Source organism: Mytilus galloprovincialis, chromosome 10 (genome assembly GCF_965363235.1).
Source record: "Mytilus galloprovincialis chromosome 10, xbMytGall1.hap1.1, whole genome shotgun sequence".
Classification (NCBI taxonomy): Eukaryota; Metazoa; Mollusca; class Bivalvia; order Mytilida; family Mytilidae; genus Mytilus; species Mytilus galloprovincialis.
Window position 1 is genome coordinate 52177809 of NC_134847.1, and position 25650 is coordinate 52203458.

Below are 25650 nucleotides of genomic sequence, written 5' to 3' on the forward strand. Positions count from 1 at the left end.
AAAGATCTCAATTTGACAGGAAATACTTTGAACTTGAAGGGGCCTTCACAAATGGCTCTTTTTTCGACATCACAGACACAGGACCATTTAACATTTGCAAAATATCTTTTTTGTTTAATAATTCAATGTCAATTTACATGACTTAATCCTTCTTAAATGGTTTCTATGTTTTTCTTTCAATCTTATAAGAGGTTTATTCTTTCAAGCTCCTGGTCATGTGGTACTTTTATAACTGAATGATATGGGGTTGATTTTTCAGTATACAATTACTGAAAACTTGCTATATTTCTTTTTTTCTGCAATTTTACTATCAATATCAATAGCAACATCATGAACGTGGCACAACTGTCTTAATACTATTACTGTTATTCTTCTCTTACTTCAGTTTTGATCAATCATATTATTTCAGATTGATAGACATGCATCTACCTCTGAAGTAAAATCTCAGGTAAAAAAATGACAAGCCAGGTGAAAAATCAATTTCATGATGAAACACTAGATAAATTGATAGGCTATATAGTGATGTAGGTGTAAAACCTTGAGAGAAGATACAAATGTTTAATTATATATAAACATTCCCTGATGTAAATATCACCATCAGCAACTCCCCTTCAATTTCATTTTATCACTTTCTGATCTATTTTTAGCATTTATATATTTTCAGAGGCATGCTTTTCAGTTCCATTTTTTTTTTTAAATACTTCTCAATACTAGAACAGCTGTTTGCAACTTCTTTTTTGCTAGTTTAAAATTGGTACAAAATACTTAAAAAGTTAACATGCATCTAACATGTCTAATTAATGCCTTAATTACTGTAAATGCAGATATTTTTTGCGATGTTTTCTATAATTGTGACAGGATTTCACAAAATTTTTGATAACATAATTGGTAATGTTTACTTCCAAAGTGAAATTTAGTCATGTAAGAAGACCAGCATTAAGTAGGATGTCATGAAAGGTTCATAGGTTAATAAACTTTATGCTTGGTTTGCCAACTGAAGAACTGTATGAACTGTAAGATCTATTTGTTTGTATATCATCGGTGAATTCCATCTACAGTACAAGTGAAGTTCTATTAAAATATTTTAAATGTTTTTATCCTATAAACACTTATCAAATTACAGCCATAAAATTTTGAAACATTTTAAAAATGTAAAATGATTTGCTGTGTATATAATCGGCTAGCTGCCAACAATGATGACAAAAAGTATATATAAATATATGTACAAAGATCATGAAGATGGCAATAGATACTAGACTTGTCAACGACAATCATCATGAAATAAATTTACAACTTGGGAAATTAATTTGAAAGGAAAATATAATTCCACCATGATGATCACACAACGGATGGCATCTGTGACCACAAAAAAGACTTATGAGGGCCATATGCTGACATTAATTATAACATTGCACATACACCATGTACACAATCAAACATCAACTTATCCAGCAAACTCCAAATCAATATCACTACCTGAATTTTTACCTGAAGTCTTCTTTGTTAATGTAATTTTACGATGATGTCAATTCCGATTAAGTTTTTTAATGTCTTTGAGGTTAATGAAATCGATTAAGCTTGAATGAATCCATATTCTTTATCTACGACCAAAGTTACAAAACAAAATTTTATCGTAATCACCATTAATTTATAGAAATACAGGAAATGAAGGCAATGTCTATTTTTTTCCTGAAGGCCTATAGTTTTAATCTATTTGGAACTACAGGTATAAGTGTGATTGTCTGATATCAAATGGAATTCTTAACTAACAGAATACCTGGCAGGAACAAAGCTGTTCTGCTATAAACAACATTATGATTCATTCAAAGCTGTTGTTTTTTACCTTAAAACATGTGACATAATCATTCAAGTCACATGTATAACAGAAAATTCTATAAATGATGCTACGGGTGGTGATCATGTGATGGCATGAAGGTCAATGACTACCTACCTCCATTGTAAAATGTTACACAGTTCGTTCTGAAAGTCTTTGTTTTACTATTTCATGTATTTAATGTTTTGTTTGCCGGATTTGTTGGATTTGTTCGTAATATATGCAGTAGTAAGTTGTAAAATTGGACTTGGTTGAGTTCACAACTTTGCTTTTTGTAAAATTATAAAATTATCCAAGGATGTGATACTAGCCCATTTTTTGTGTTTTTTTGTTAGTAATGATTAACATAGTCAAAGATATTACCATTTCTTCTGTTTCTTGACGTCTTCTTCTTTCTTCTACTGCATGCCTTCTTTCATCATCTCTTCGTCTCAGTTCCTCTATCTTTAATCGTCTCAGTTCCAACTGTTTCTCTCTCTTTTCTTGAGCAAGTCTTTGTTGTTCTTTCATTTCCTCCAACTTTTTCTGTCTCTCTTCTGCTAGTTTTTCCTTCTGTTGTCTTATTTTGTCTTCCCTTTCTTTCTCTTTTTCTTTTTTGACATGATCTAATCATTTAAAATACAAAATTAACTTAATTATCTATATAAGTAACGATTATAACTTCCATAATACTCATGGCAATGGTTGCACATTTAAAAGAAAAATAAACAACAGTATTTCATGATTTTTTTTACCAGTCTTTCTTGTTGGTATAATATCAAGCTACTGTAAATGACATTCTAAAATTAATGTACCAGCTTTTGTTGCAAGAGTGTTATTTTTTGTAACACAGCAAGGTCAACCAATGCAAATGTATATAATAAACCCAATTTTACTAACAAATATATGTAATTAGAAAATTTAAGGGGGAAGTGCATAATCTAATACTTTATGGACTCTACCGTACTACAGACTCACCAGGCGTTGGTTCACTTTCGTTTGTAAATAATCTAATATTGTACTTAAAAATAATAATTTTAATAAGCGTCTTTCCTTTCTTAATTGCATTCAATTGCTGTATCTATACTTCTTGAAAGTGTACTTCATAAAATATCAAAATTTAAATACAAAACATAAGTTACATTTTTGTATAAATTACGTTTTCAAAGCTTGACATGACCCCACATATGGTTTAATAAGCACAAAAAGGACATATAAGTGTAGACTTTGTATTTGACATATGAAATAAGTTGTAAAACTTGATACAAGTCAGTGAATTGTAAAATGAGGGTTCAAATTCCCTTTCTTGTAGAATGTTGCTATACTAACTTATTTCCGGGGGCAAGATGCAATTCATAACACCAAGTAATAATATTGCAGGTCACATATTAGTCAGTATGGTAAATCTGTGATCTGATTTCCGACTTAAAAACTTAATTTTGAGTGGGATGCTACTATATGTTCCTAGATGTATCCTAATACCAAATTATATGATTGACTTCTATAAAGTAGCTGCCAAACAATATATTATTCTGTATAATAAACTATAAGAAGCTGTGCACCTTATACTACTTACAGTGTAGGTCCTACACCATGTTTTAAGCAAATGTGAACATGAAGCACTCATTGACAGAAGCAGCAAGCCTGTGCATACTTATGCAAAGTCACACATATATAGAGCTGCTATTTTTTTTATAAATCTTCTTCTGATTAATTACTGATGTTAGAAATCCAATCTAATTAAAAATAAATCCTTTAATTGCTCCCGTTCTGATGATGCATGACACATCAGAAAAGGGAGCAATGAAAGGATTTAATTTTAATTAGATTGTTAAAAATCTGATTTTGAGGCATTTTTACAGACTGCTCGGTGAATATTAAATAAAGCTAGCTATATATATATGATAAATTATAATTATATAAATAAACGTGTGAATTATTCTTCTACAAATACCAAAAATAGAATGGAAATTTTTTTGGCAAAATTATTTGACAATTAATAATAAACATGTTACATGGTTGCCATCTCATTGTCAATACATGTTTACTTTTATTCACACATTAGTCCAAAGATCAAAAGAATAAGGTTACATCAAGTAAGCTTGTCAAATGTTTGTTTTTCCCTCAAGTCTAAAAGTCAATATCTTATCTTCATAATTATTTCAAATCATCAATGTAAAGCTGAAAAAAGCATCATTAAATTTGCATCAAAAGAATAGAAGATCAAGCTGAACAAATTAAACAAACGTGATAGTCAGCAGAGCATGCAAATATCTGCCATTAAGCTATGACAACACAGAACTAGCAGCTGAGGAGAAAGCATGCAAATCATAGTAGAATTTGTAAAGGACAACACAAGTCTTCAGAATCAATGGATAAAAGTGGGAGTATTGGAAGACAAATTTTACAAAACATGTACAGAAAATAATAATGCCAACATCACATTCTACAGAACTTTGAAACTAGTATCATTTAATGATATAAATGAAGATTGATTTTATCATTTCTAGTGTGAACTACATGTAAAATCGATCTGACCATACTCTTGTTTAAATATATATGTGTCCGGTCTATAGCTACCTTAATTAGTTCTACATTTTTTGAAAAAGCAGACTAAGAAACCAATTCTGTTTAGAAAGTCATATCATATTTAAGTTGAATGAATTTTTGAAATCCCATTGTGAGGTTATCAAATTTTATCTCATGATTTCTATGAATTCTATATATGTGCCATGTACACAACAAGATCTTAAATTGAAACCCTAAACTTCTGTTCTTTCTATCATAGGATATTCCTTCAAAACCATTTTCTATTACCCTTGGTAATGTGAAATGTCTATCTTTTGATACATCAAAAACTTTGTTGTCAGCTCTATGGTAGGGTTGTTGTCTCTTTGACACATTCCCCATTTCCATACTCAATTTTATTTTCAAAAGATAACCATATATATATACCAGTTTGAAGTTTTGAACATTGATTGTGATGATGGCAAAATTTGTATACTCAATTAAAGAAAAATGTCTAAATACAGATACAATGTGTAGTATGATACTGGAAAGTACAGATGAATACTACTGCTACATATATATATACATGTGTGACAAACGTGACAAGAGATAAAAACCTCATGCCCCACTACAAATTGGTGCCGCCTAATTATAGCATGAACAAGTATAGCTCAAGTGTATAGGAAACATTTTCTAAAATAAGGAATTCAAAATTTCTCACTTTTTGAAGCTGTAATTTGCCATTTCTTTTTTTTTTTATAATGTGAAACTAAGGTGTAAATTTGGAATGAAAAGCAAAGAAAAAATTATAAAATGGCGAAACTCTGGTAATGTGTACTCACTCATTCATGCTTTTCTTAGACAAGAGAACAAAATGATTCTGAAGACTTATAGAGAACACTACAATAATGTTGACCTTTAAAAATTTACTTGCCTATAGCTAAAACCTTTCCATTTAGATTGATCATGTCTGATCTTCCAGCAGAAACTAAAATTTGGCCTGGAGAAACACACAAAATAAAGCAACAATCAAATAAAACAACATCGAAAATTTGTGAAAAAATGTAAACATTTCAATCAATACTATATACATTTGTAGTAAGTAAGTAAGTAAGTAAATTTTATTTAGAGTCAGGCATGATATGTACAATTCAACAAGGTAAACATGAGCTATGTACATGATGTATATATAGTAATACCTAGAGCTCTTAACCGACTATATCTTATATCAAATGTTCTTTTTAAGTCCTAAATTAATATCTATGACCTAGCTAGCATACATTTACTAAAAGCCATTCAATTTAGGAATTAATTCATTATGCAATGTTACTGTATGGAATTAGATATGATTATAAATAACATTAATAAGATGGAATCATGCCTTATACATATATGTAAAAATGGCACATGTTAATATACATGTAAGTATGTTCAGAAACTTGGAAATGCATAAACAGTCATAAGTGTACAGCCTTAATTTGACTTTTACATGGGCTACAAAACTTGTACCCAAAAGACCTAGATAAAAAGAGAGATCAAAGAAACTAATAAGTGTATTAAGTAACAAGTGTCAGTGCTAAAAAATAGAACATGACATGTATCTTATGATTCTTATATCCATGTAATAGCTTAGAACTGTGCTAAACTGCTACATTTGTAGCTATTTCATTGTTTACGTGTATATTTGTTTACAATAAAAATCATTTTTATAATAGCACATATAGATCTTTTCCTATATATACATGTAGATGATTTTTTTACTATTAAATGTCAATGAATAATTGTTCTATTCTTCTATTACACAAGATTCTATATATAGAATAAAAATATATATAGAGAGCAATGAACACACGAATCTGGACAAATTATTTGTGAGTGACAGTTAAAAGAGCTAACAACAGTTATTCTTATAGCCTTATGCCGCCCTTAATCACTTAGTTATAGATTTAATGTAGATATGGCCATAATAAGTCCCTCATAGGTTGTATTTTATTGTAATTGTATAATAAAATATCACTTTGACAGGTGCCCCAGGATCATGTCCCTTTCCTTAGCTTTTTTTAACGTGTAGGTATGTAACATGTATCTGACAGGTTTGTGACCTACATGTATTTGATGGTCAGTGATGTAACATGATAATACAGGAAGTGTCGTAATACATGTATTTGTACATCATGTACATGGTCTTACGGAATTTGGGTTCATCTAATCAATATTTAGCATGGAAAAATCAATATTTCAAAACATAACACTACAAAGATGAAAATATTGACTTCTAATAGAATCCCAGAGAGAAATAATAATTTAAGCGAAGTATAATGCTGAATTTCATACATCAGATCCAAATTATTGTGAAAAGAGGAAAACCAAAGCTATAACTTTTGAGCCCAATTACTTTGACAGAAGTTGATTACACAATTCAGAATATTCTTCTAATCATTTAACCTATGGGTCATCTATTAAAATAATTCAAATCTTTAATTTGAAAGACTTTCCCATTAACAAATTATAAACCCAATCTTTATAGACACCTCAATATTTTTCAAATCTGGTTTGTCTGCAAGGTCTTGGTTCTTTTCTCATATACATTGTATGGATTAGATATAAATTTGGTTTCAAGACAAAACCCAGAAATACACGAGTTCAATGAAACACATGTGAAATATTTGCCACTGAATTTAAGAGATCAATGATTATCAAATCTGTTGCATAATATGTATACAATCATCCATTATGTGATATTTGTATTTAATGAATTCACCAATATAAATATGTTCACGTCCAGATGTTACAAAATCCTATCAAAAACCACTTCTAATAATTTTTTGATTAAACTTATGTAATAATGCAAGTTCAGCATATGCTGGAGTTTAAATGGACATAATAAAAATCTCAAAGTTAATGTTCCCCTGTTCATTTTGTTACTGCATGTAACTTGCCACATATAAAATGTACACATTCTAAACTGATAAAAATAGTACAGAAATTCCTTTTATAGTTTAACAGTCTTTTCATTAAACTGTATAGTCTTCTCAAGATTTTTTCAAGGAATGGGCTATACTACTTTATGTTAAAAGTGAAGATACCAGAAAAGTCAGCTTTAGCCTTTACTTATACTTATAAATCAACAGCACTGTGGTAGTCCTCGTAAGAGCAATACAATACAGACCACTTTTTACTCTTGAATGAACAACTGAAAGCTATTCTTGACCTACATGTAATTAACCGATTAATTAATTAATCTGATCAAAATTCTTGTTCACAGCTGTGTAAAGTTATAAATTTACACCATATTTAAATCTTTTATATGATCTTTCCACTTTATGACTTTTAATGCTTGTGAAATTTTAAAGCTCCTTGAAAAATGCTGACCATTTGACCATTAAATTAATATCGGACACTATCGTATGTACAGAGCCCTTATTGTTTGTATTCAGATATGGTTAGAATATCAATGGGTTAGATTATCAATTTTAAATATGTGATAATGTGTAAATAAAAACAAGACCATTTAAATTCAGAAAGTGCTTCTTGACACGAAAGGCAGTAAGTTACAAGCCATTAATGAAATGGTTTCTATATTGTTAAAGGCTTCATCAAAAGTTTTACAGTAACAAATATTGACACAGAAAAACTGGTGATCGAAATAATATAAGTAGTGGTGGGATAGTACAAGTACATGTAGTATGATAATGTCAATAATATTTGTCAACTGTTTTCACATGTAAATTAAAAAAAATCATCATTTCAAACATACAAACTATTGTATGGTCATGATCAATGCCAAATTAATTTCCATCATTAAGTTGATGTCCAGAATGTGATTACCTCAATGAAGCTGCATTTTCTTTGAATTGGTTTAATAGTTTAAAAGCTACATTGCCTACAATTCAAAATGATATAAAGAGGTTTCAAAAAGAAATAATATACTACTTAGTTTGTTGATTTTAATTACCTTTTTTCTTTTTCAGGATAACCAAAATAAAAATACTATATTCCAGATCAAAGAACAATATTGAACAAACCCCTAACCATTCAATACCCACCTTTTTCTTTGTCAGTGTCTGCTTTATGATTTGGACTTTTATTACTAGAACTTGTTCCAGATGCTGTCATACTGGCTATGGAGTGTGTATCCTGTATTCCGCCACTGTCACCAGACATTGCCGACATATTATCCAAATGTATAAAATCAGAAAACGGCTTTTTCACAGTGTCAATATTCACAAAATTATCACCGTCTTTGGAGATTTTAATATCGTCATATTTCGGACCATTGCCAATTGTTTCAATACTATCTCCTTCAGGTCCAGCTGACAGGACTTTACTCTTAACCATATTTTCTGTTTCCATGGAATCCGTTTTGCTGTCTACATCCATTTTTTCTCCATTTTTTGTTAAAAATTGTGTATTAGTTTGTCCATTGTGAAGATCTGAAAAATAAAATTAAACTCATATTATTAATAATAGTTTTATAAATCATAATTAATAAATGATATATATAATCAGTATGAAAAATTAATGCATATTGACCTCCCTAGAACTTACTTGCCTACATATACATGATTTTAAATAAATAAATAACCTGATGTGAGTAAATTAAATCATGTATACAATAATATTGTATACCTGACACTGATTCAAAAGATCACAAACATTGAGACCAAATATATGTAAAGTTGTAACAATTGGATCCTGAAAAAGTCAACCATTTTCACACAACTTGAACAAGCATATACAATCATGACCAAATATTGATATTTACATTTTGGGAAAAGACTTGAATAACAAGCTTACACTTTTCTGTTATACACAACAATATTCTGGTTTAATAAACTGGGTGACCAATGCATCAATTGATCAATGCTAATACATGTATGCATGATCAATCATTTAAAATTCACCTAAATTCAAATTGGTCTAAGGTTACAGAAACTATTTATTCTTTTAACTTCTATGTATGGATTTCAATAAACTTGCATAATGAAAAGTGAAGGAAATAAACCTTAGGATTACAAGGGTGAAGACATTTCCCATGTCAGATGAAAAGCTTATAAACACTTGGATTACAAGGAGATACAGGATACATGATGTATATACCACTGAAACAAAAATGAGACAAACTGACCATTCCCCCATCATAACAAAACCTACTTTCAGAATATCTTCTTCTATGTTGTAATTTCATTCTGGACTTTGGTGGAAATAGTTTTATTCCTGTCCAACAACATAGTAAAGCCATGCTACTGATCAGCTTAAGATAATAAAGTCTGTTCTTCTCTTTAAATGGCAGAATAATCAGAAGTGATGGCAACCACCAGACAGCAAAAGTAGTCTAAGTCTAACGGATTAACGTTACTTCATATAACTTAATTTTCAGTAGTTTCTAATACATGTATAAATGCAAATTGTTAGAATTTTGATGGATACATGTCAGACGTACAATAAGTATACAAATATAATTTTCAACATGTGCTTTATTTATATAGGTGTGGTACCCATAATTACTCCCCACTAGGCAGTACTATTACTCAAATCTTAATAGAGACATGCCTAGCAGTAGGTTAATTAAAATAAGTACTTAATCTGATCCTTTCACCATTTTCAATTGAGACAAAAGACAGCCCCAAGTAAATCAATACATAAAATACTAATCACATCCTTAACAAAGAAATAATGCTGGTTATCCCCTCAATCTGCCATCCAATCAATGCATTGTATTTATTTGGTGCCTTCAGGTAGAAATAATAGGTGATTATAAGCCTATAATTATAACACCATATTCTAGGCAATATGAAGTAATAAATTATTATGCTCAATTAGAAATAAGATCAAATATTGAGTAATTACCAGAAGTGATTTATTCAAAACATTTGTCAACAATATCTATTATTTCCTTCCTTTTACAAACACATTTTGCATAATTAATTCAAAGGTTAGATTCTAAGTATGGAATTGGAATAAAGATTAGAACTATAAGGCACTGACTCCTTTCCATATCATATAAATAATACTTTTATTGGAAATAAAAAACCCGGACATCATCTTTCCTAGTCCTTAGATTTAGGCAAAAGACAACTGTTGCATAAAAAAATCAAGCAACCCCTGTTACCCCCTCCCATCTTGTCTCACAAAACACACACACATCAGCGCTAAAATGGTTCTCTAAAGCTCAATGTTACAACCTGGTCTTTTCCCTGATTTCTGAACAGAAACAAACATTGTGTACAAAAAAAAACTGCATCTAGGCAAAATAGCAATTTCTGATAGTTCATCAGAAAATGTTTGTGCAAGATAAGAATTTTTTATTTTTTTTGTTACTCTTCAATTGCAATGCATACAAATATTTGCTCTCATATAGTGAATATACAATATATTTTTCTAACTTCATCATGTTCATGAATCATGATACAAAACAAATTATGCATAACTTATATATCTATCATTGTCTATACATGTATATCCAATCTGTTTCTCCATGCTTACATATATTTTTGCACTAGATAACTTAGTTTGGATATTGTATCCAGTTTTATGTCATTTGATTAACTGATCAATTATAATATATCTATAAATGTATCACACTTAAGTGTTAAAGAAATCAATGTTTTTTTTGGAATTATCGAAACACGTGATAAACCAGTCTAAATCTTAATTTTATTTAATTTATAGGTGGTTTAACATGGCATCTTGTAAAATTTAAAGCAATACTCATGAACTTACTTTAAAAGGTTTAAATACATTGTAAAATGGCTACACTAGTTTGTCATTGGATCAGCTATATATCTATATAAGGCACATAATTTCTGTCCACTTTACAGACCCCATATTTTCTAAGACTTAGGCAGACTATATATAAGAAGCAATTATCCATGTGTAGCTATATATGGAACATGTTCAAGTATGACAAACAAGCTATTGGTTGTACATACCATATTTAGTACATACCATCTTGTATCGACCAAATTTCCGTCCGTCAATGTACAGTGTTCTGTACAAATAAACATCCATCGGAAAGTAGAAAATTTCATCTTAAAATTCCACCAGAAAAGGAGAGAAATGAGTAAATCACAACCACAATTGAAAATAACGAAAATTTTATCAACAGCTTTACCGGCAAATGAAATCCAATTAGTCCCCGACACTGTTCGAGAGACTTAGGTAAAACCTGCTACCACTTTGTGACAATATACAATTGATTATATCGTTCGATTTTATGAGAAATACACGCCAACTGTTGCAATCTTTCTATGTATATGAATAAGTGTTTATTATACTTTTATAAATCTGCTATAATTTGTATAATTCTTTCTGAAAAATAATTATTCAATTGATGATCAAGGGCGTACAACAGAACACGGTGACAATGCTCATCGATCTATACAAGCATCACCAAATAACCTTGTTGCTAGAATTCAAAAGACCTGGCCATGACACACCTGTTCCAATGCTAACCTACTGGTAAGTTCTGTGCAAGACCAGTTTAAGCAATCAAAATTGAGGTGCAAAGCATGATTTAACATGTTTAAAAGGAAAAGACATTTTTGTATTTATTCAAGACAATTTTAATAGCCCAGAATTTATTGATAACACTAATACAACATATCTTGTTTTTGTTCATTTTTGTTTGATTATAATTACTTTTTTTTTAATAAAGAGGTTGTCAGAAATTTTGTGGCAATATTTGTGCTGTTTAAAATTTTCTTAAAACTTTAATAGCCTGTGGACTGTCCATACATACATGACATATGCATGTGTTAGAATTATACCAGGTCAGGGAGTATTGTCAATCATGTCAATTATACAGGAATATATTTATATAGAAAATTAATTGATATTTTTTTTCTTGAAACTTAATTCAAGGCAAATTCAATGAATTCTGAAATTTCTCTACATGTCGACCCTTTACAAGTATGACAAGAGAAATCACCAATTCTTTTCTCTGGTATTCTACTCAGGCTACTATATTTACTAAGATATCGAATGTTTTTCTAAACCAGGTCAACAATAAAAAGCACAGTCCTTATAATGGGATAGTTCATAAACCTTATTCATTGAGCTACAATACAAATATAGGTATGAATATGAACTGATTATTCCACCTGAATGAGATATGGGAAGATGATCTGGGGGTGTATCATACAAATTACACGATGACAATAACAATACAAATACCTGAATTTAAATTAAGGATATATTTATCTATCTACATGTCTACATGAATGTAAACCAAACCTTCATTGAAATATATATTTATGTTTATAACATAATTGTGACGTGACCATTTCAAAGTATAAAGTATGTACATAGAGATCAGCGATAAAGTAAAAGTAAAGTCTTTCATTATTAGAAACAGGCAAATTAACTCCTTATGAATTGTAATCATAGATAAATAGCTATAGGCTTAAGACTGAATCAGATGGTACAACTCAGCACTCAAGTGCTGGATCAAAACTTTAATATTCCTCTATCTACATTCTGGGAACATTGAGAAGTACTATAATTTAAACGGTCTGTTCTTTAGTGGGTTTAATGCATAGAAATTAGAAGATATGGTACGAGTGCCAATGAGACAACTCTCCATTCAATTCACAATTTATATGAGTAAACCATTATAGGTCAAAGTACTGACTTCAACACAGAGCTTTGGCTCACATCGAAACAGAACATCAAAGTATTGATAAACAGAAGGTACCTTCTAAAATTGCTTGCACAGTACCAACTCACCTACACTAGTGTATATACCGGGTAAAGGTTCAGACATGCATGACATATACTGGTATATATATACAATGTACAGCATGACCAAATTTAAAATTATTCTTTTTAGAAAAGCTAAGTAACATAAGCAACAAAAATTATGAACAGTCAAGGTCCTTACAGTATAACATTAACTCAATGAGTTCTCAGTAGAGGTATAAATAATATTATCATGACTATAATGTAGTACATTCAAATTTGAATGATAGTAAGTGGTTGAAAGTGAAATATTTAGCATTTGTAAACCCCAAATTGAAAAAAGAACAACAGAAAGATACAGGTTTACAGTATGAACATCAACTGATTGACTAGGTGATTGAATTTTATGACCCATTATATAACCAGTCAATCAAGAACATGTACATGTTGTTTCTGAAAATATATGTACATGTATACATGTACACTGAGGATTGTGTGGAAATATTTCACTTCAACTGGAATGCTGACATGTTACAATAATGAACAGAGTAGAGTATTATGACTTGCTACAAGAGAACTAAAAAGATTGGTTTGATTCTGATAAAGTAATGAGAGTGTTAAACTATTGTAACAATTGTATTGGAATAATGTTCTCATTCTGACAGAAATTACAGCAATTTAAATGAAGCTTTGAGAAAATTTTGTCCCCGTGTATGACTCATGCGTAAAATCCTTGAACTTGCTTGTACAAGACATGTACATGTATGCAAGATACAAACATCTGTACTTCAAAACAATCATCCCCATCACTCAGGTACATGTACTGTTATTTTTTTTTTTACAAATTTATTGTAATTTAATTAAATTACATGTTTATAACCTTATTCAAAGATCAACAAAAAAATGAAATAAAATTGAAAAATACAACGTAATTTACCTGATATTTTACACAGAACCATGATTATCAAGTCACGTCCTCCAAGTTACGAAAATCCAATATTGTTCCAAAGACAAACAAACACATGCATCTAGTACTAGAAAACCATTCAATTGTAAATATAAAGAGGCGGATACAAACACTACCTGGTGATTAGGATGGGTAATGATATCTATTAAACAGGGATACAGGGAAATAGACCATGAATGTTGATTTCTTTAAATTGAGTGAAATGTGACGACAATAACATGACCAGAGGGCAACATTCCAACCTGTACTGCTAGGTACAGCAATAATCATATTCAATGTATACCAAAGATCTGATCATAATAAAACAAGACAGTGAAATCTAACCTTATATCAAACTTGTGGATTACTTATCATGTTTATGTCAGATCTTATCATAATATTTTTATAATTGAATATTAAAGATTAACTGGGACAGAAAATTAAATACATGTACCATGTTGGAATGTTTCTGATATACTTTAAATTACAAACACTTATCTTTCAATGGAGGAAGACTTGAATGAAGTTAACAAAATATTTTTGAATAATGGGAATCAGTCAGCCAAATCAAAGATCAGCAATACATGTACATCATCGATGATGTACCATGTGTACATGTATCATTTATATACATGCAAGTGTTTAAAAATCCAAAGCTAGTCCCAATTATGAACAACAGGACCAGGTACACACTAATATTACAGCTGACAAATACACTAGCACTAAGCTGAACCAAATGCTCCACAGGGCGCAGCTTTATACGACGGCAAAGGTCGAAACCCTGAACAGTTGGAGTAAGTATGGACACAACATTTAAGCTTGATACAGCTCTGAATTTGGATTGTGATTAAATAGTTGACACAACATAGGTTTCTGACACAGAATGAATGTGGTCTAAGAACTTAAACTTAAAAACTTAAAAATTTTAAATTGGACATTTACCTATCATGTTCCAATATATATCCAAAATATAAAGACATGTAATTAGATCCAGCATATCATAGAACCCTAGAATTCAATTTTTGATGTAATCAAATAATGTTCAATTTTATACCCTTTAGACCTCAATGTGGACCAATTTGATAACCGGGCCCAAATATTAAAAATCTAAATACATGGTTAGATTCAGCATATTGAAGAATCCCATATATTCAATTTTTGTTGAAATCAAACAAAGTTTAATTTTGGACCCCTGTTTGGACCAACTTGAAAACTGGGCCCATAATCAATAATCTAAGTACATGTTTAGTATTTTAGATTCAGCATATCAAAGAACCCCAAGAATTCAATTCAATTTTTAATTTTGGACCCTTTGGACCTTAATGTAGACCAATTTTAAAACCGGACCAAAAGTTAAGAATCTAAATACACGGTTAGATTTGGCATATATATCAAAGAATACCAATAATTCATTTTTTGATGAAATCAAACAAAGTTTAATTTTGGCCCCTTTTGGCCCCTTATTCCTAAACTGTTGGGACCAAAACTCCCAAAATCAATCCCAACCTTCCTTTTGTGGTCATAAACATTGTGTTTAAATTTCATAGATTTCTATTCACTAATACTAAAATTATTGTGCAAGAACAAAGAAAAATGCTTATTTGGGACCTTTTTTTTGGCCCCTAATTCTTAAACTGTTGGGCCCAAAACTCCCAAAATCAATCCCAACCTTCCTTTTGTGGTCATAAACCTTATGTTAAAATTTCATAGATTTCTGTTTACTTATACTAAAGTTATAGTGCGAAAACCAAATGTCTTCGGACGACGACGTCATACCAATATATACGACCAAAACATTTTTGCGGTTGTATAATAAAAATAAATCAGAACCATATCACTACTTTTTGTGTGCATTAAAGGAAAAAAGTATTGATAGGTGAACAATATTGAATAATTATTATTCTGAATTCTGATCAGAATGATCAGGTAATGGAAATAATTCCCATCTGCATGTAAGTTCATTCAAGTTTCAAGAAAACTTTGATGGTCAAGATAACATTTCATCAGATTACCTTACACTTTTTCTTCTAATCTTGTCAAAAAATACTGTCAAAAACAGGAAAACCAGTGGTGGATCCAGAACTTTTTATAGGGAAGGGGGGCAGGCTGAATAACATAAAAAAAGGGGGGGCCAGTCATACTTCAATGATACCCTATAAAATCAACCAAATGTTTCCCGAAAAGCAGGGGCTCTTCAAACCATCCCCTGAATCCACATATATTATTATGAAAACTAAGAAAATGGCAACAAATGTATCCCTTTTTTACCTTTGGTTGAAAAGTTTCTCAAAAGTTTTCTCAAAAGTTTGAATTTTGTCACTGACTTCTGTCAGATACGAGAGAGAGAATATAAGTTTAAAACATAACACATTGCCTTTCCTTTTCCCTCCTACTGCATGTACTGTTACAAACACCATTATTTGATAATTAATCTGAGATCCAGCTGCATGCACAAAATGTAATTGCCTGCAGAAAAGCAGAAAAAAACATCTTTGCAGAATGTGCAGCGTTACATGTACATGTATATACATATAGGTCATTTTGTATGGCCTTCCAATATTGAGCTACATCGTAACATGAACATGTAAGCCCATAGCAAGTTACAATGTATAGAAGGCCTTGCAATTGACAGGACAAAAAGTAAAACAATTCAAACAATTTTGTTGCAAAATAATAAACGAACAACAAATTTTTATGTATTCCAAAAAAAATTACAGGCTTATTTGGAACAGCACATACAGAATGTAGTTTCATATGCTTCTATAGGCCAAATAAGAAAGATGTGTGTTTCCTATTACCATACCCTCCCTATTTTTTAAGCTAAAAAATTGCCTACCTCCCCAAAAATTATTTTTTTCAATAAGCACTGCTAAAGACAGTGTTCTTCCCATAGTATAGACTCAATGTAAAAAATATGGTAAAATGAGAAAAAAAATCTCTACCTACCTACCCTATTTTTTTTCAAATAAAATACATTGCACATGTAGGAAACACACATATTATTTCTTTTGGACTTACATGTATATTTATCAACTCTTATTTCACAAAGATCATCTACAATGTATATCTGACATGTACATGATGTATATGAAGTTATCACCATCTATAAACAACTTTAAAACTTCAAACAGTACTCACTGATCTATACCAATAGCATTTAGACTTGGTCACCCTGATGAAGGACAGATAATATTCAAACAGTTAACCATGTCAAAATAACCTGACAGCTAACATAACTATCCAACATATAAAACACAAGTCCCAAAAATAAAAACATCATGTATAATCCATTTGGAATAGAAAATTCTCACCTGTATCAAGAAAAAAGTCTCAAAGGTGAAAACTACATGGATATATATATTACAACTTATTTACTGATTTACCTGAACCTAACCTCTATAAATAACTCAAAATCACCGGTCATCCGCCATAAAAGAAATTGATCATGTTCAACTCTAATTAAAGAGAATTCCATCACTACAAGGTATGAAATAGAAATGACAGTGTTGAATAAGAATTGATAACTGATTATAGATAGGAATAAAAGCCATTTTTAAAATCCTGCTGCGAAGAAACTGATGGTATTGATTTCCAATGGTTTATACGGATGGATGTATGGATTATGTTTGTTTTCATAAATCATGTAGTTTTGGACACTCAACATTTTCTATTTCTTGAAAGTTTAAGGTACTGAAGGTCAAAATACATGTACATGTAGAGTAACAGGGGGCTGATTCAGTCATCAATCACTTTCAAAATCGGGGTTCCAAACCAAGGAGAAAAAGGGGGGGGGGGGGGGAGGGTTCCAGCCATATGTCCCAATTCAAGTGCATAGATCGTCCAAAAAAAATGGGGGTTACAACTCCGGGAATCGCCACTGGTGTTCTGACAAAAAAATTCAACACTACATCAGGAAATTCTAAAGACAAGCATTCTTTTTTTGTTTCAGGGGTAGAAAATTTTGCTAGAAACTTAAAGCACGAGACTTTGTCAGAGCCTGTTTTAGTCAAGCCATATGTTTTATCCTGAAAACTAATGAAAGTTAATTTTTATAAACTTTAAAAGTCACATAATGTTTTGTTACAATAACAGGCAATTCAAACAACTTTGTATTTCTGGAACACTGGGTTAACTACTGATTGCTTTAAATTTAAACCTCCCTAAAATTTGTTAAAATACCGTCTTTAGATCTTTGTAAATAGAGGCAATATATCAATTAAACACGATAAAACAAGATTGGTTCTTGATAATAATAGCTTACAGTAGATCTTTTTTAATCTGCAACAGTATACACCTATTGACTGGGTGTGAGGGTAATAGCAACTTTGTTGTCCCTGAGATACCAACTATTGCGCTAGGCAAAGCCGAGAGCAATACTTGGTATGCGAAGGGGACAACAAACTTGCTATTACCCGCACAACCAGTCATTAGATGTTTTATTATACTGAACAACACAGTCATTAAGTGTTTTTATATACCAAATTAACTAATTTTCTAAAAGTGTACATATCCTCTGAAAGAAAAGAAAAAAATGTCACATAACTTGACATGCACAAAATGAACTATACAGTTTTTTATAGTTCTTCTTGTATTTGTAAATATTTCATTGATTAATTGCAATCAAGACTAGAAATACATGTACTTGTGTTAAAGGAGTAGGGGCATTAAGGCCTAGATTTGGCCCAACAAAAATGAATGGTTGATATCTATTTCAAATTGGCACATGATGTTTAGAAATGCATATGTTCAAGAAATATAAAAGAAAAAAATAAAGATTTTTACCTGATGACGTCACAATTACGTCATAATATGTTTTATTTAAAAAAAAACGATGAAAAATACAGATTGTATGCAGTTTTACATCTTTATTTCTGTTATGGAAACATCGTGCGCAGGCAAGAAACAACAAAATAATTTAACAGAAGCTTTATTATTACTATTGTCATGATCCCACCAAATATAAAGTTGTTTCTTGGGTGCGCACATACTTTTTCAATCTAAGATATACATAAAATTTGTCGAAAAACAAGGAAAATCATGAAATTTGACAAAATATGCAAAATAAATCATGTTTTGTTGCCATGGAAACTTGTTCAATGTCAAATTTGTTTTGTTTCTCTGAGTACCTTGTACTGTAGTACGGTATTCAATTATTAAGAATACATATGATAACTTTTAAATTTGCAGTAATTTTTGGGCCAAATAAGGGTCTTATTGCCCCTACTCCTTTTCCGTGTATATGATAAATTTAAGCTAAAGTACACCAAACGCAAATTCACTTTTAGACTGACTGAACCCATATTATGGAAGGTGCTATATTTTAGATCTTTAACATGTTTAAAAAATGCGCATAAAATGATCATAATGATGCACATGCCGAACATTTGATCTTAATAAATGACCTTTCTTATATACCATTTCTGCAAATTTTAATGGCTCAAATTCGCTGTTTGAAATATTTGATGGAAATTATAAAGTTAACCACGCCAAGACGATTCAGAATTGTATAATATATTTGTTAATCATTTGTTCTTTTATTAAAATAAATGTGATATGTTGGGAGGTTTTCAAGATGTCACACTCAAGTTCACTTTGAATATTTTTTTAATTGAAAGTGTTGTTTTCCTCTACAAAGTGTTTGCCAAACTCTTTGATTAATCTCAAAAAAGGGGGAAATGAAAATTCACAAGTCTTCTTAAAGTTTTGTTTGAGTGCAATCAATGCTCATTCAAAACTGACCAATTTCCCAAAAAAAATTATGCACTTTTCTCATAAAAATGGTAGAGGTACATGTAGTTAAGAACTAAGACAACAATTTCACCGAGTGAAAATTCCAATTTTTAATGTGCTTGTTCATAAGATTACAGTCCTCAGGAAGACATATCAGTGTTCTCCCCAGGATTTTTCTAAGGCGCAAAATTCAAGGACGCATAACTCCTTTTTATAGTGAAGTTTTGTGATCTGAATCAATCAGTCATAAATAATGACATGCAATATGAGTTATAATGCTTTGTGTTGTGTGTTTAATAATGCAAAGTATTAATGAATTACAATAATATATGAAATAAATTGATTTAAACACAAAAGTTATTTATATTTAGTCCATTAAAGATGTCAAAATAAAAATATTCATCTTTGTACTCTCTACTCCTTCTAGTGATATTGTTTCAAGATAGTGTTATTTTGTTGGACAGTCTATTCCTCAACTTTGTCTTTATCCTCTTTAGGAGTTGAAAACCCCCTCTCACAATAACTTTTGCTTATACCCCCTTTAACATTTCTAAGCCATGGAAACTCAGTCAGTCACTTGTCACTGAAACCAGAAACATGGTGCTTACTTTTATCACTCGCTAAAACTTTAGCTCGGTTGGGATTAGGGGAAGCAATAAATACTGACTGCTGAGTGTAGACGGATCGGAGGTGTATTTCCCTTTTCATTAGAAGTTATTGGTCTGAAAAAAATACTTCTACTTTCATCATCTGCCTTTTGCTGAGAATTCACCCTTTGTTATTTGCAGAGAGCATGTGCATTCAGAATTAATAAAATCGAATATGGTTAAGATATTTGATATACAACTTTTTAAAACAAAAATATTTTAATGAACAGCTGACCATTTTCCGTAGTTTGACATTTATTTACGCTTCCATGTGCATTATTGTTAAAACCTATCTTTGGCAGGTAGATATAAATGAAACTTTGTAAAAGTTAAGACCATTCAAAGTATTTACTGGGGACATTATACAGAAGCTGCAGCTGTGTGTTGATTGCACATATTTCCCGCACGGATTCACGATCGATGTTCAAAGATCATTTTATTTCTAAATATATGACAGTTTGAGACGAATTTACCTTGCAAGCAACATTTTTCACTTTCAATTAAAATAAATCACTCCTTGTTATCGTTAATCAAAGTTTATTCTAATTTTTTCAACTTCAAATACTCTCATTCATAATTTTCATCTTAAATATCTTTAGCAATGTGTATTCAAATTTATCACGTGTATTGAACACGTTCATTGATCGTGTTTAAATAGATTCTTCTTCACGACCAATGAAAAAATTGGTTATTTAAACGGTCAAGTAATCACACACACAATGTGCAAATACAATGTATTTGCGATCTATTTCTTCAATTTCTGCACTAAAGTTTTTAAATTTTTAAACTTTCTTCTAAAAACATCTATCTTCTTGATGATCATTTACGCTATTACATGATAACAGAGTCCTATAAGGCTGAAATTAGCGTGGCTCAGGTAAAACTAATTATCAGATATTGCGTAACACTGACCAACCTCTCAGCGATTATCAGCTTCACAATTTTAACCAACATTTATTATGAAAATGTGAAAATATACACGCTGCGGGATGAAGTATTAAGGGACAGCGGCAAATTAAAACGCTGCAGGATTTACGAAAATATTATGAAGGCGCTGCGTCATATCGGCCTGGGGAGAACACTGCATATATTACCTTACCCATGCACATTATTCTGACCAAGTCCTCAAGTCGATCAGTCTTTGCTCTTAACTGCTTAATGCCACATGCTTAGCGAAGATCAATTTGATTTATACATTGTAAGTTCACATAATTGGATAATGCATACACAATTTGACAGGAATTCACGTTCCCCCCTTTCACTTCCGCAGTCTATAGATTCGCACCCTTTTTATTTGATTTGTGTATTTAATATTTTTGTAATCGAGTTTTAGTAAGTGTATTGCTATAAATATTTGTTTCTTCGTTGTTTCAAAATAAAGCGAGATTCTGACAACATTTTTTTGGCTGTGGAAAAACTCTTTAATTATGTTTTGGTTAGTGTATTGCTACAAATATATTTCTTTAAATATTGGGCGTGAATGGACATGCAGACCCGATAGCAGTGATAACGATTTTTAAACAACCTTCAGGAACTTTATTTTCAGAAATTATATAATCTGTTCAAATAATAAACATTATGCAAGTAGAGCAAAACTAATTTTCAGGGTGAATCGACACTGTGCAGCAAACAGGAGGATGGAAATGTGGGTACCTTCAAGACTATAACGAAAAAAAAAATGCCAAATGACATTAACGGTAAATTTTTGTGCATGACGATAAATGTACACTTTATTTTAGACGATACAAATAGCAATAATCACGTTAAAATTTTTTTCCAAAAATGACGGTATTGAATGTAACTTGAGACCTCTGACGAATCAAGATAAGGATACTTTAACGAGTAACCAATTTGATGCCACTGGTTGCCGAAAATAACCATTTGAGACCTGACGGTAAAGGGCATTATTACCCTCAAGCAGGTACCAAGGACAAACCTGGACATTGACATTGTCATAGGGAGAATTACCTGGATTCTGGCCTAGGCCTCAATGCCGATGATTTTTACAGGCCCAAAAGGCAAAGTAAGTATTTGACAAGCCTGGGCTGCTGGTCCTGTCAGATAGCATGAATACTGACTTTAAGTGAGCCATACTTTTTCAAGTTTTTGTAAGATATTGTCATTGAAACAAATGTGTTTAGCCTAGCTTCAGTTTTAATAAATAAATGTGTATTTAAAGTGTAATTTTATGTTTTTTCTAGCATATTTCAAGTTAACAAGTACAGTTTCGAGTTGTCCGAGAATAATAGCATAAATGTGTTGAACTCAGTTCATCCTGGTGTCAGATTACTTATTATTTACCAAGTATGGTCACGAGTCCAGAATATTTTTCCATTGCGATTCAATGACAGACGATGAATCCTGCGAAAAAAAATACGTCTGGTAAAATTCCAAATGAAATATGGACACATTTGGTGGAACCTATACATAAGCAAAACTTCATTTAATCTCTGTGGGCTTGTGTAGTGTCTTAGATATGAGTTTTTACGGTTTATTTTTGTTTACCTGGCTGATTGTCGGTTTCCGACTCAGCAATCTCCGCCATTTTATTCGGTGACGTCACCACACTTGCGCAACTTAGTCATGAATGAATTACCTCCCGTTTGATACACAAAAAAAAAAAAAAAAAAAAAAAATCAAAAAAAAAATCAAAAAATATACATCTGTCAAGTACCAAACCATACACCAAATGAAATATTCGGGACTAAACAGCAACTGTCGAGGAAAAGAAAAATTCAACTTCTGCTGTTTTTTCAAGAATTTTTTATTAGATAAACAGATTCGGGCCGCCCTCAACTGGAATCTGCTTGTCTTATGCATAACTGTATATTATGATTCACCACTCGAACATTCCCGTATATTTCATTTAAAAGCGCATACATCTTAAGAAATATTTCTTAATTTATTTGAGGCTCAGATTTGAGGTCCGATTTTGATAAATATTGTAGCACTTAAATCCATAAACTGTTAAAACGGCAGTTTTATTTTTAGTAGGCTATTAGACTTAGCTAAGCATATTATAGAATATTCAATAAGGATAAGAATATAAGAATATTCTATTTTCAAAATTACAGGGCCCATAAAGAGCATATAAATCAAGTACAATGATTGAACTTGAGTAATTAAGTCAACAATAAGACATTACAATATAAAATATATATCTTTATATCGGCAAAATAAGCCTCAGCCGGTCAGAATCAGAACCAAAACATAATTAAAATTTTAAATACAAACATTGATATTAAATAACAGTACCAAAACCTCTTCTTTTAGTACTACCAATAAAATCACCATTTTCCCCATAATTATAGTAAAGTTTTCACTTAAAAATTTGGAAGAATCGTCTACAGTGGCGGATCCAGAGGGGGGTTCCAGGGGTTGGAACCCCCCTTTTTTTGGCCGATCAATGCATTTGAATGGGGACATATAGTTGGAACCCCCCCCCCTTTATCCTGGGTTGGGCCCTTTATCCTGGGTTTGGACCCCCCCCCTTTTTTAAAATGGCTGGATCCGCCCCTGGTCTAAATATTATAGGTCTGACAAGTGCTATAGAAATATACCGAAAGAGTTCAGCGAACAGTCAATTTTGGCGTGGGACGTTTGCGCTTTTTTATAGGAAATTTTCGCTTTTTATTTTGGACACTTCGCTTCAAATCATAGAACATTTGCGCTTTTTACATGGGACATTTGCGCTTTTGCAATATTTGATTTTATGACTAGCATCTGGACTTGGGATCTTGTTTTTTTATGATTAAAAGTTTAAAAATCGATTCATAGCACATTGATATATGTTTTAAAGTTTATATATGTTACGGCAGGGAATTTGTAAAAAAAACAAAACATGTACAGTTATTACAGGTCAGTTTAGCTTGATAACTGAAGCCCAAGGAGTAAACAAATTAAGCTCTTGTTATGTGTTCTGACTGGTATTTCGCCCATATTTCAAATAAATAATCAAGTTTCTCTTTCTCACTTCTTGACAGGGGTGCCTGTTCATCAACATAACGAATCTTAATGTAATTCACTGACTGTTGTTCAATGATACTCTTCAAAAATATAATAATGGCAGGATGAGTCGAATATAGAACTGTTCATTATAGTGGACATGGAAGTATTCTGGACCATTTATCGTACTAATGACAAATATAAGTTAAATGTATTTTCGTAACAAATACTTCTTATTAAAATTATAGGTAGACGACTATAAGATAAAAGTGCAAATGTCCAGTCAAATTTATACAGGTGACTCGAAATTTAAAGCGCAAATGTCCATAGTAATTTGAAGCGCATGCAAATGTCCTATCGCTTTACATGTAAAAAGCACAAACGTCTTGTCCCTTAAATTAGAGTTTGTGATGAAAAGGAGCACTGAAATGGAAACGAGCATTGAAAACATTGGTCACTTTTAAAATGCACAAAGTGGTGGATAGATGTAAAGAAAACATTTCAAACATAACAAATTTGAAAACTGCAGAATTGCAAAATAAAGATCGTATTGACAACTTGGATTTCAAATTGCGTAACATTGAAGATGATGTTATCGGGCTAAAGTGGCGCTCAATGAAAACTAACCTAATCTTTACTGGAATTGAATTTCACTCGCAAGAAAACAAAGAATATACACTTAATTCGTTTATCAAACAAATTAAAGTTAAACATTGGCAAAAAATCAACTTCGTTACAGTTCACAGATTGGGAAAAAGAGGTTGCAGAGGTAATCGTCCAATTTTGGTAAAATTTATTTCAACTATAAAGATAAAGAAATTGTTTTGAAAAATGGATTTAAATTAAAGGGGACAAACTTCGGAGTATACAAGAACAATTTCCAAAAGAAATGATAGAAAAAAAAACGAAAAATAGTATCATGACCCGGTGGCAAAACAGGCCAGAAGGGAAAAAAGGAAAGTACGTTGATACCGTTGGTTAGAAACCGAATACTGAAAAAGCTGGAAACGAAAAACTACAATACGCATGTGCCGATAGTATCATGCGTCGGCAAAATATACCACAACAATATTATAACAAAAGACCATCTTTATATGAAATTAATTGTCAAGTTTGTTTTGTCGGTGTTTATTGTTTGATACTTAGATGATTCCAACATTTAAGAAAAATATCACGCAGTTTATTTTTTTAAGTTTTAAGTTTTTGATTAAAATTAGGTAATTATTTTCAATTGAATCTCTTTTTGCATAAATTCTATACTGGAAAACTATGTATTGGCGTTAGAGAAATGTGACTGTTTATTACAAATATAGGCATCATATAATCCAGTAGTATCATAATAAAATAACCGTTTCTAAAATATATTCATTTCTTTTCTTACA

At 31.1% G+C, this 25650-nt stretch overlaps 1 protein-coding gene across 15 annotated transcripts in view; it reads right to left on the reverse strand.

Annotated features, from left to right (window-relative positions):
• LOC143047801 (uncharacterized) overlaps window positions 1-22952 on the reverse strand; it is a 58973-nt gene extending 36021 nt beyond the window's left edge. For 4 of the 15 annotated variants that reach the window (XM_076221075.1, XM_076221072.1, XM_076221064.1 and 1 more), the window contains exons 1-4: window positions 9476-9727; window positions 8368-8754; window positions 5256-5321; window positions 2198-2439 (exon numbers count right to left, since the gene is read on the reverse strand). In XM_076221075.1, the coding sequence (XP_076077190.1) occupies window positions 2198-2439; window positions 5256-5321; window positions 8368-8754; window positions 9476-9563 (783 nt within the window). In that variant the 5' untranslated portion in view covers window positions 9564-9727. Of the gene's footprint in view, window positions 1-2197; window positions 2440-5255; window positions 5322-8367; window positions 8755-9475; window positions 9729-13937; window positions 14078-22624; window positions 22739-22828 lie in introns of those variants that run through there. The other 11 variants (XM_076221078.1, XM_076221077.1, XM_076221073.1 and 8 more) reach the window with 9 other exon arrangements.
• Window positions 22953-25650: the final 2698 nt, after the last annotated feature.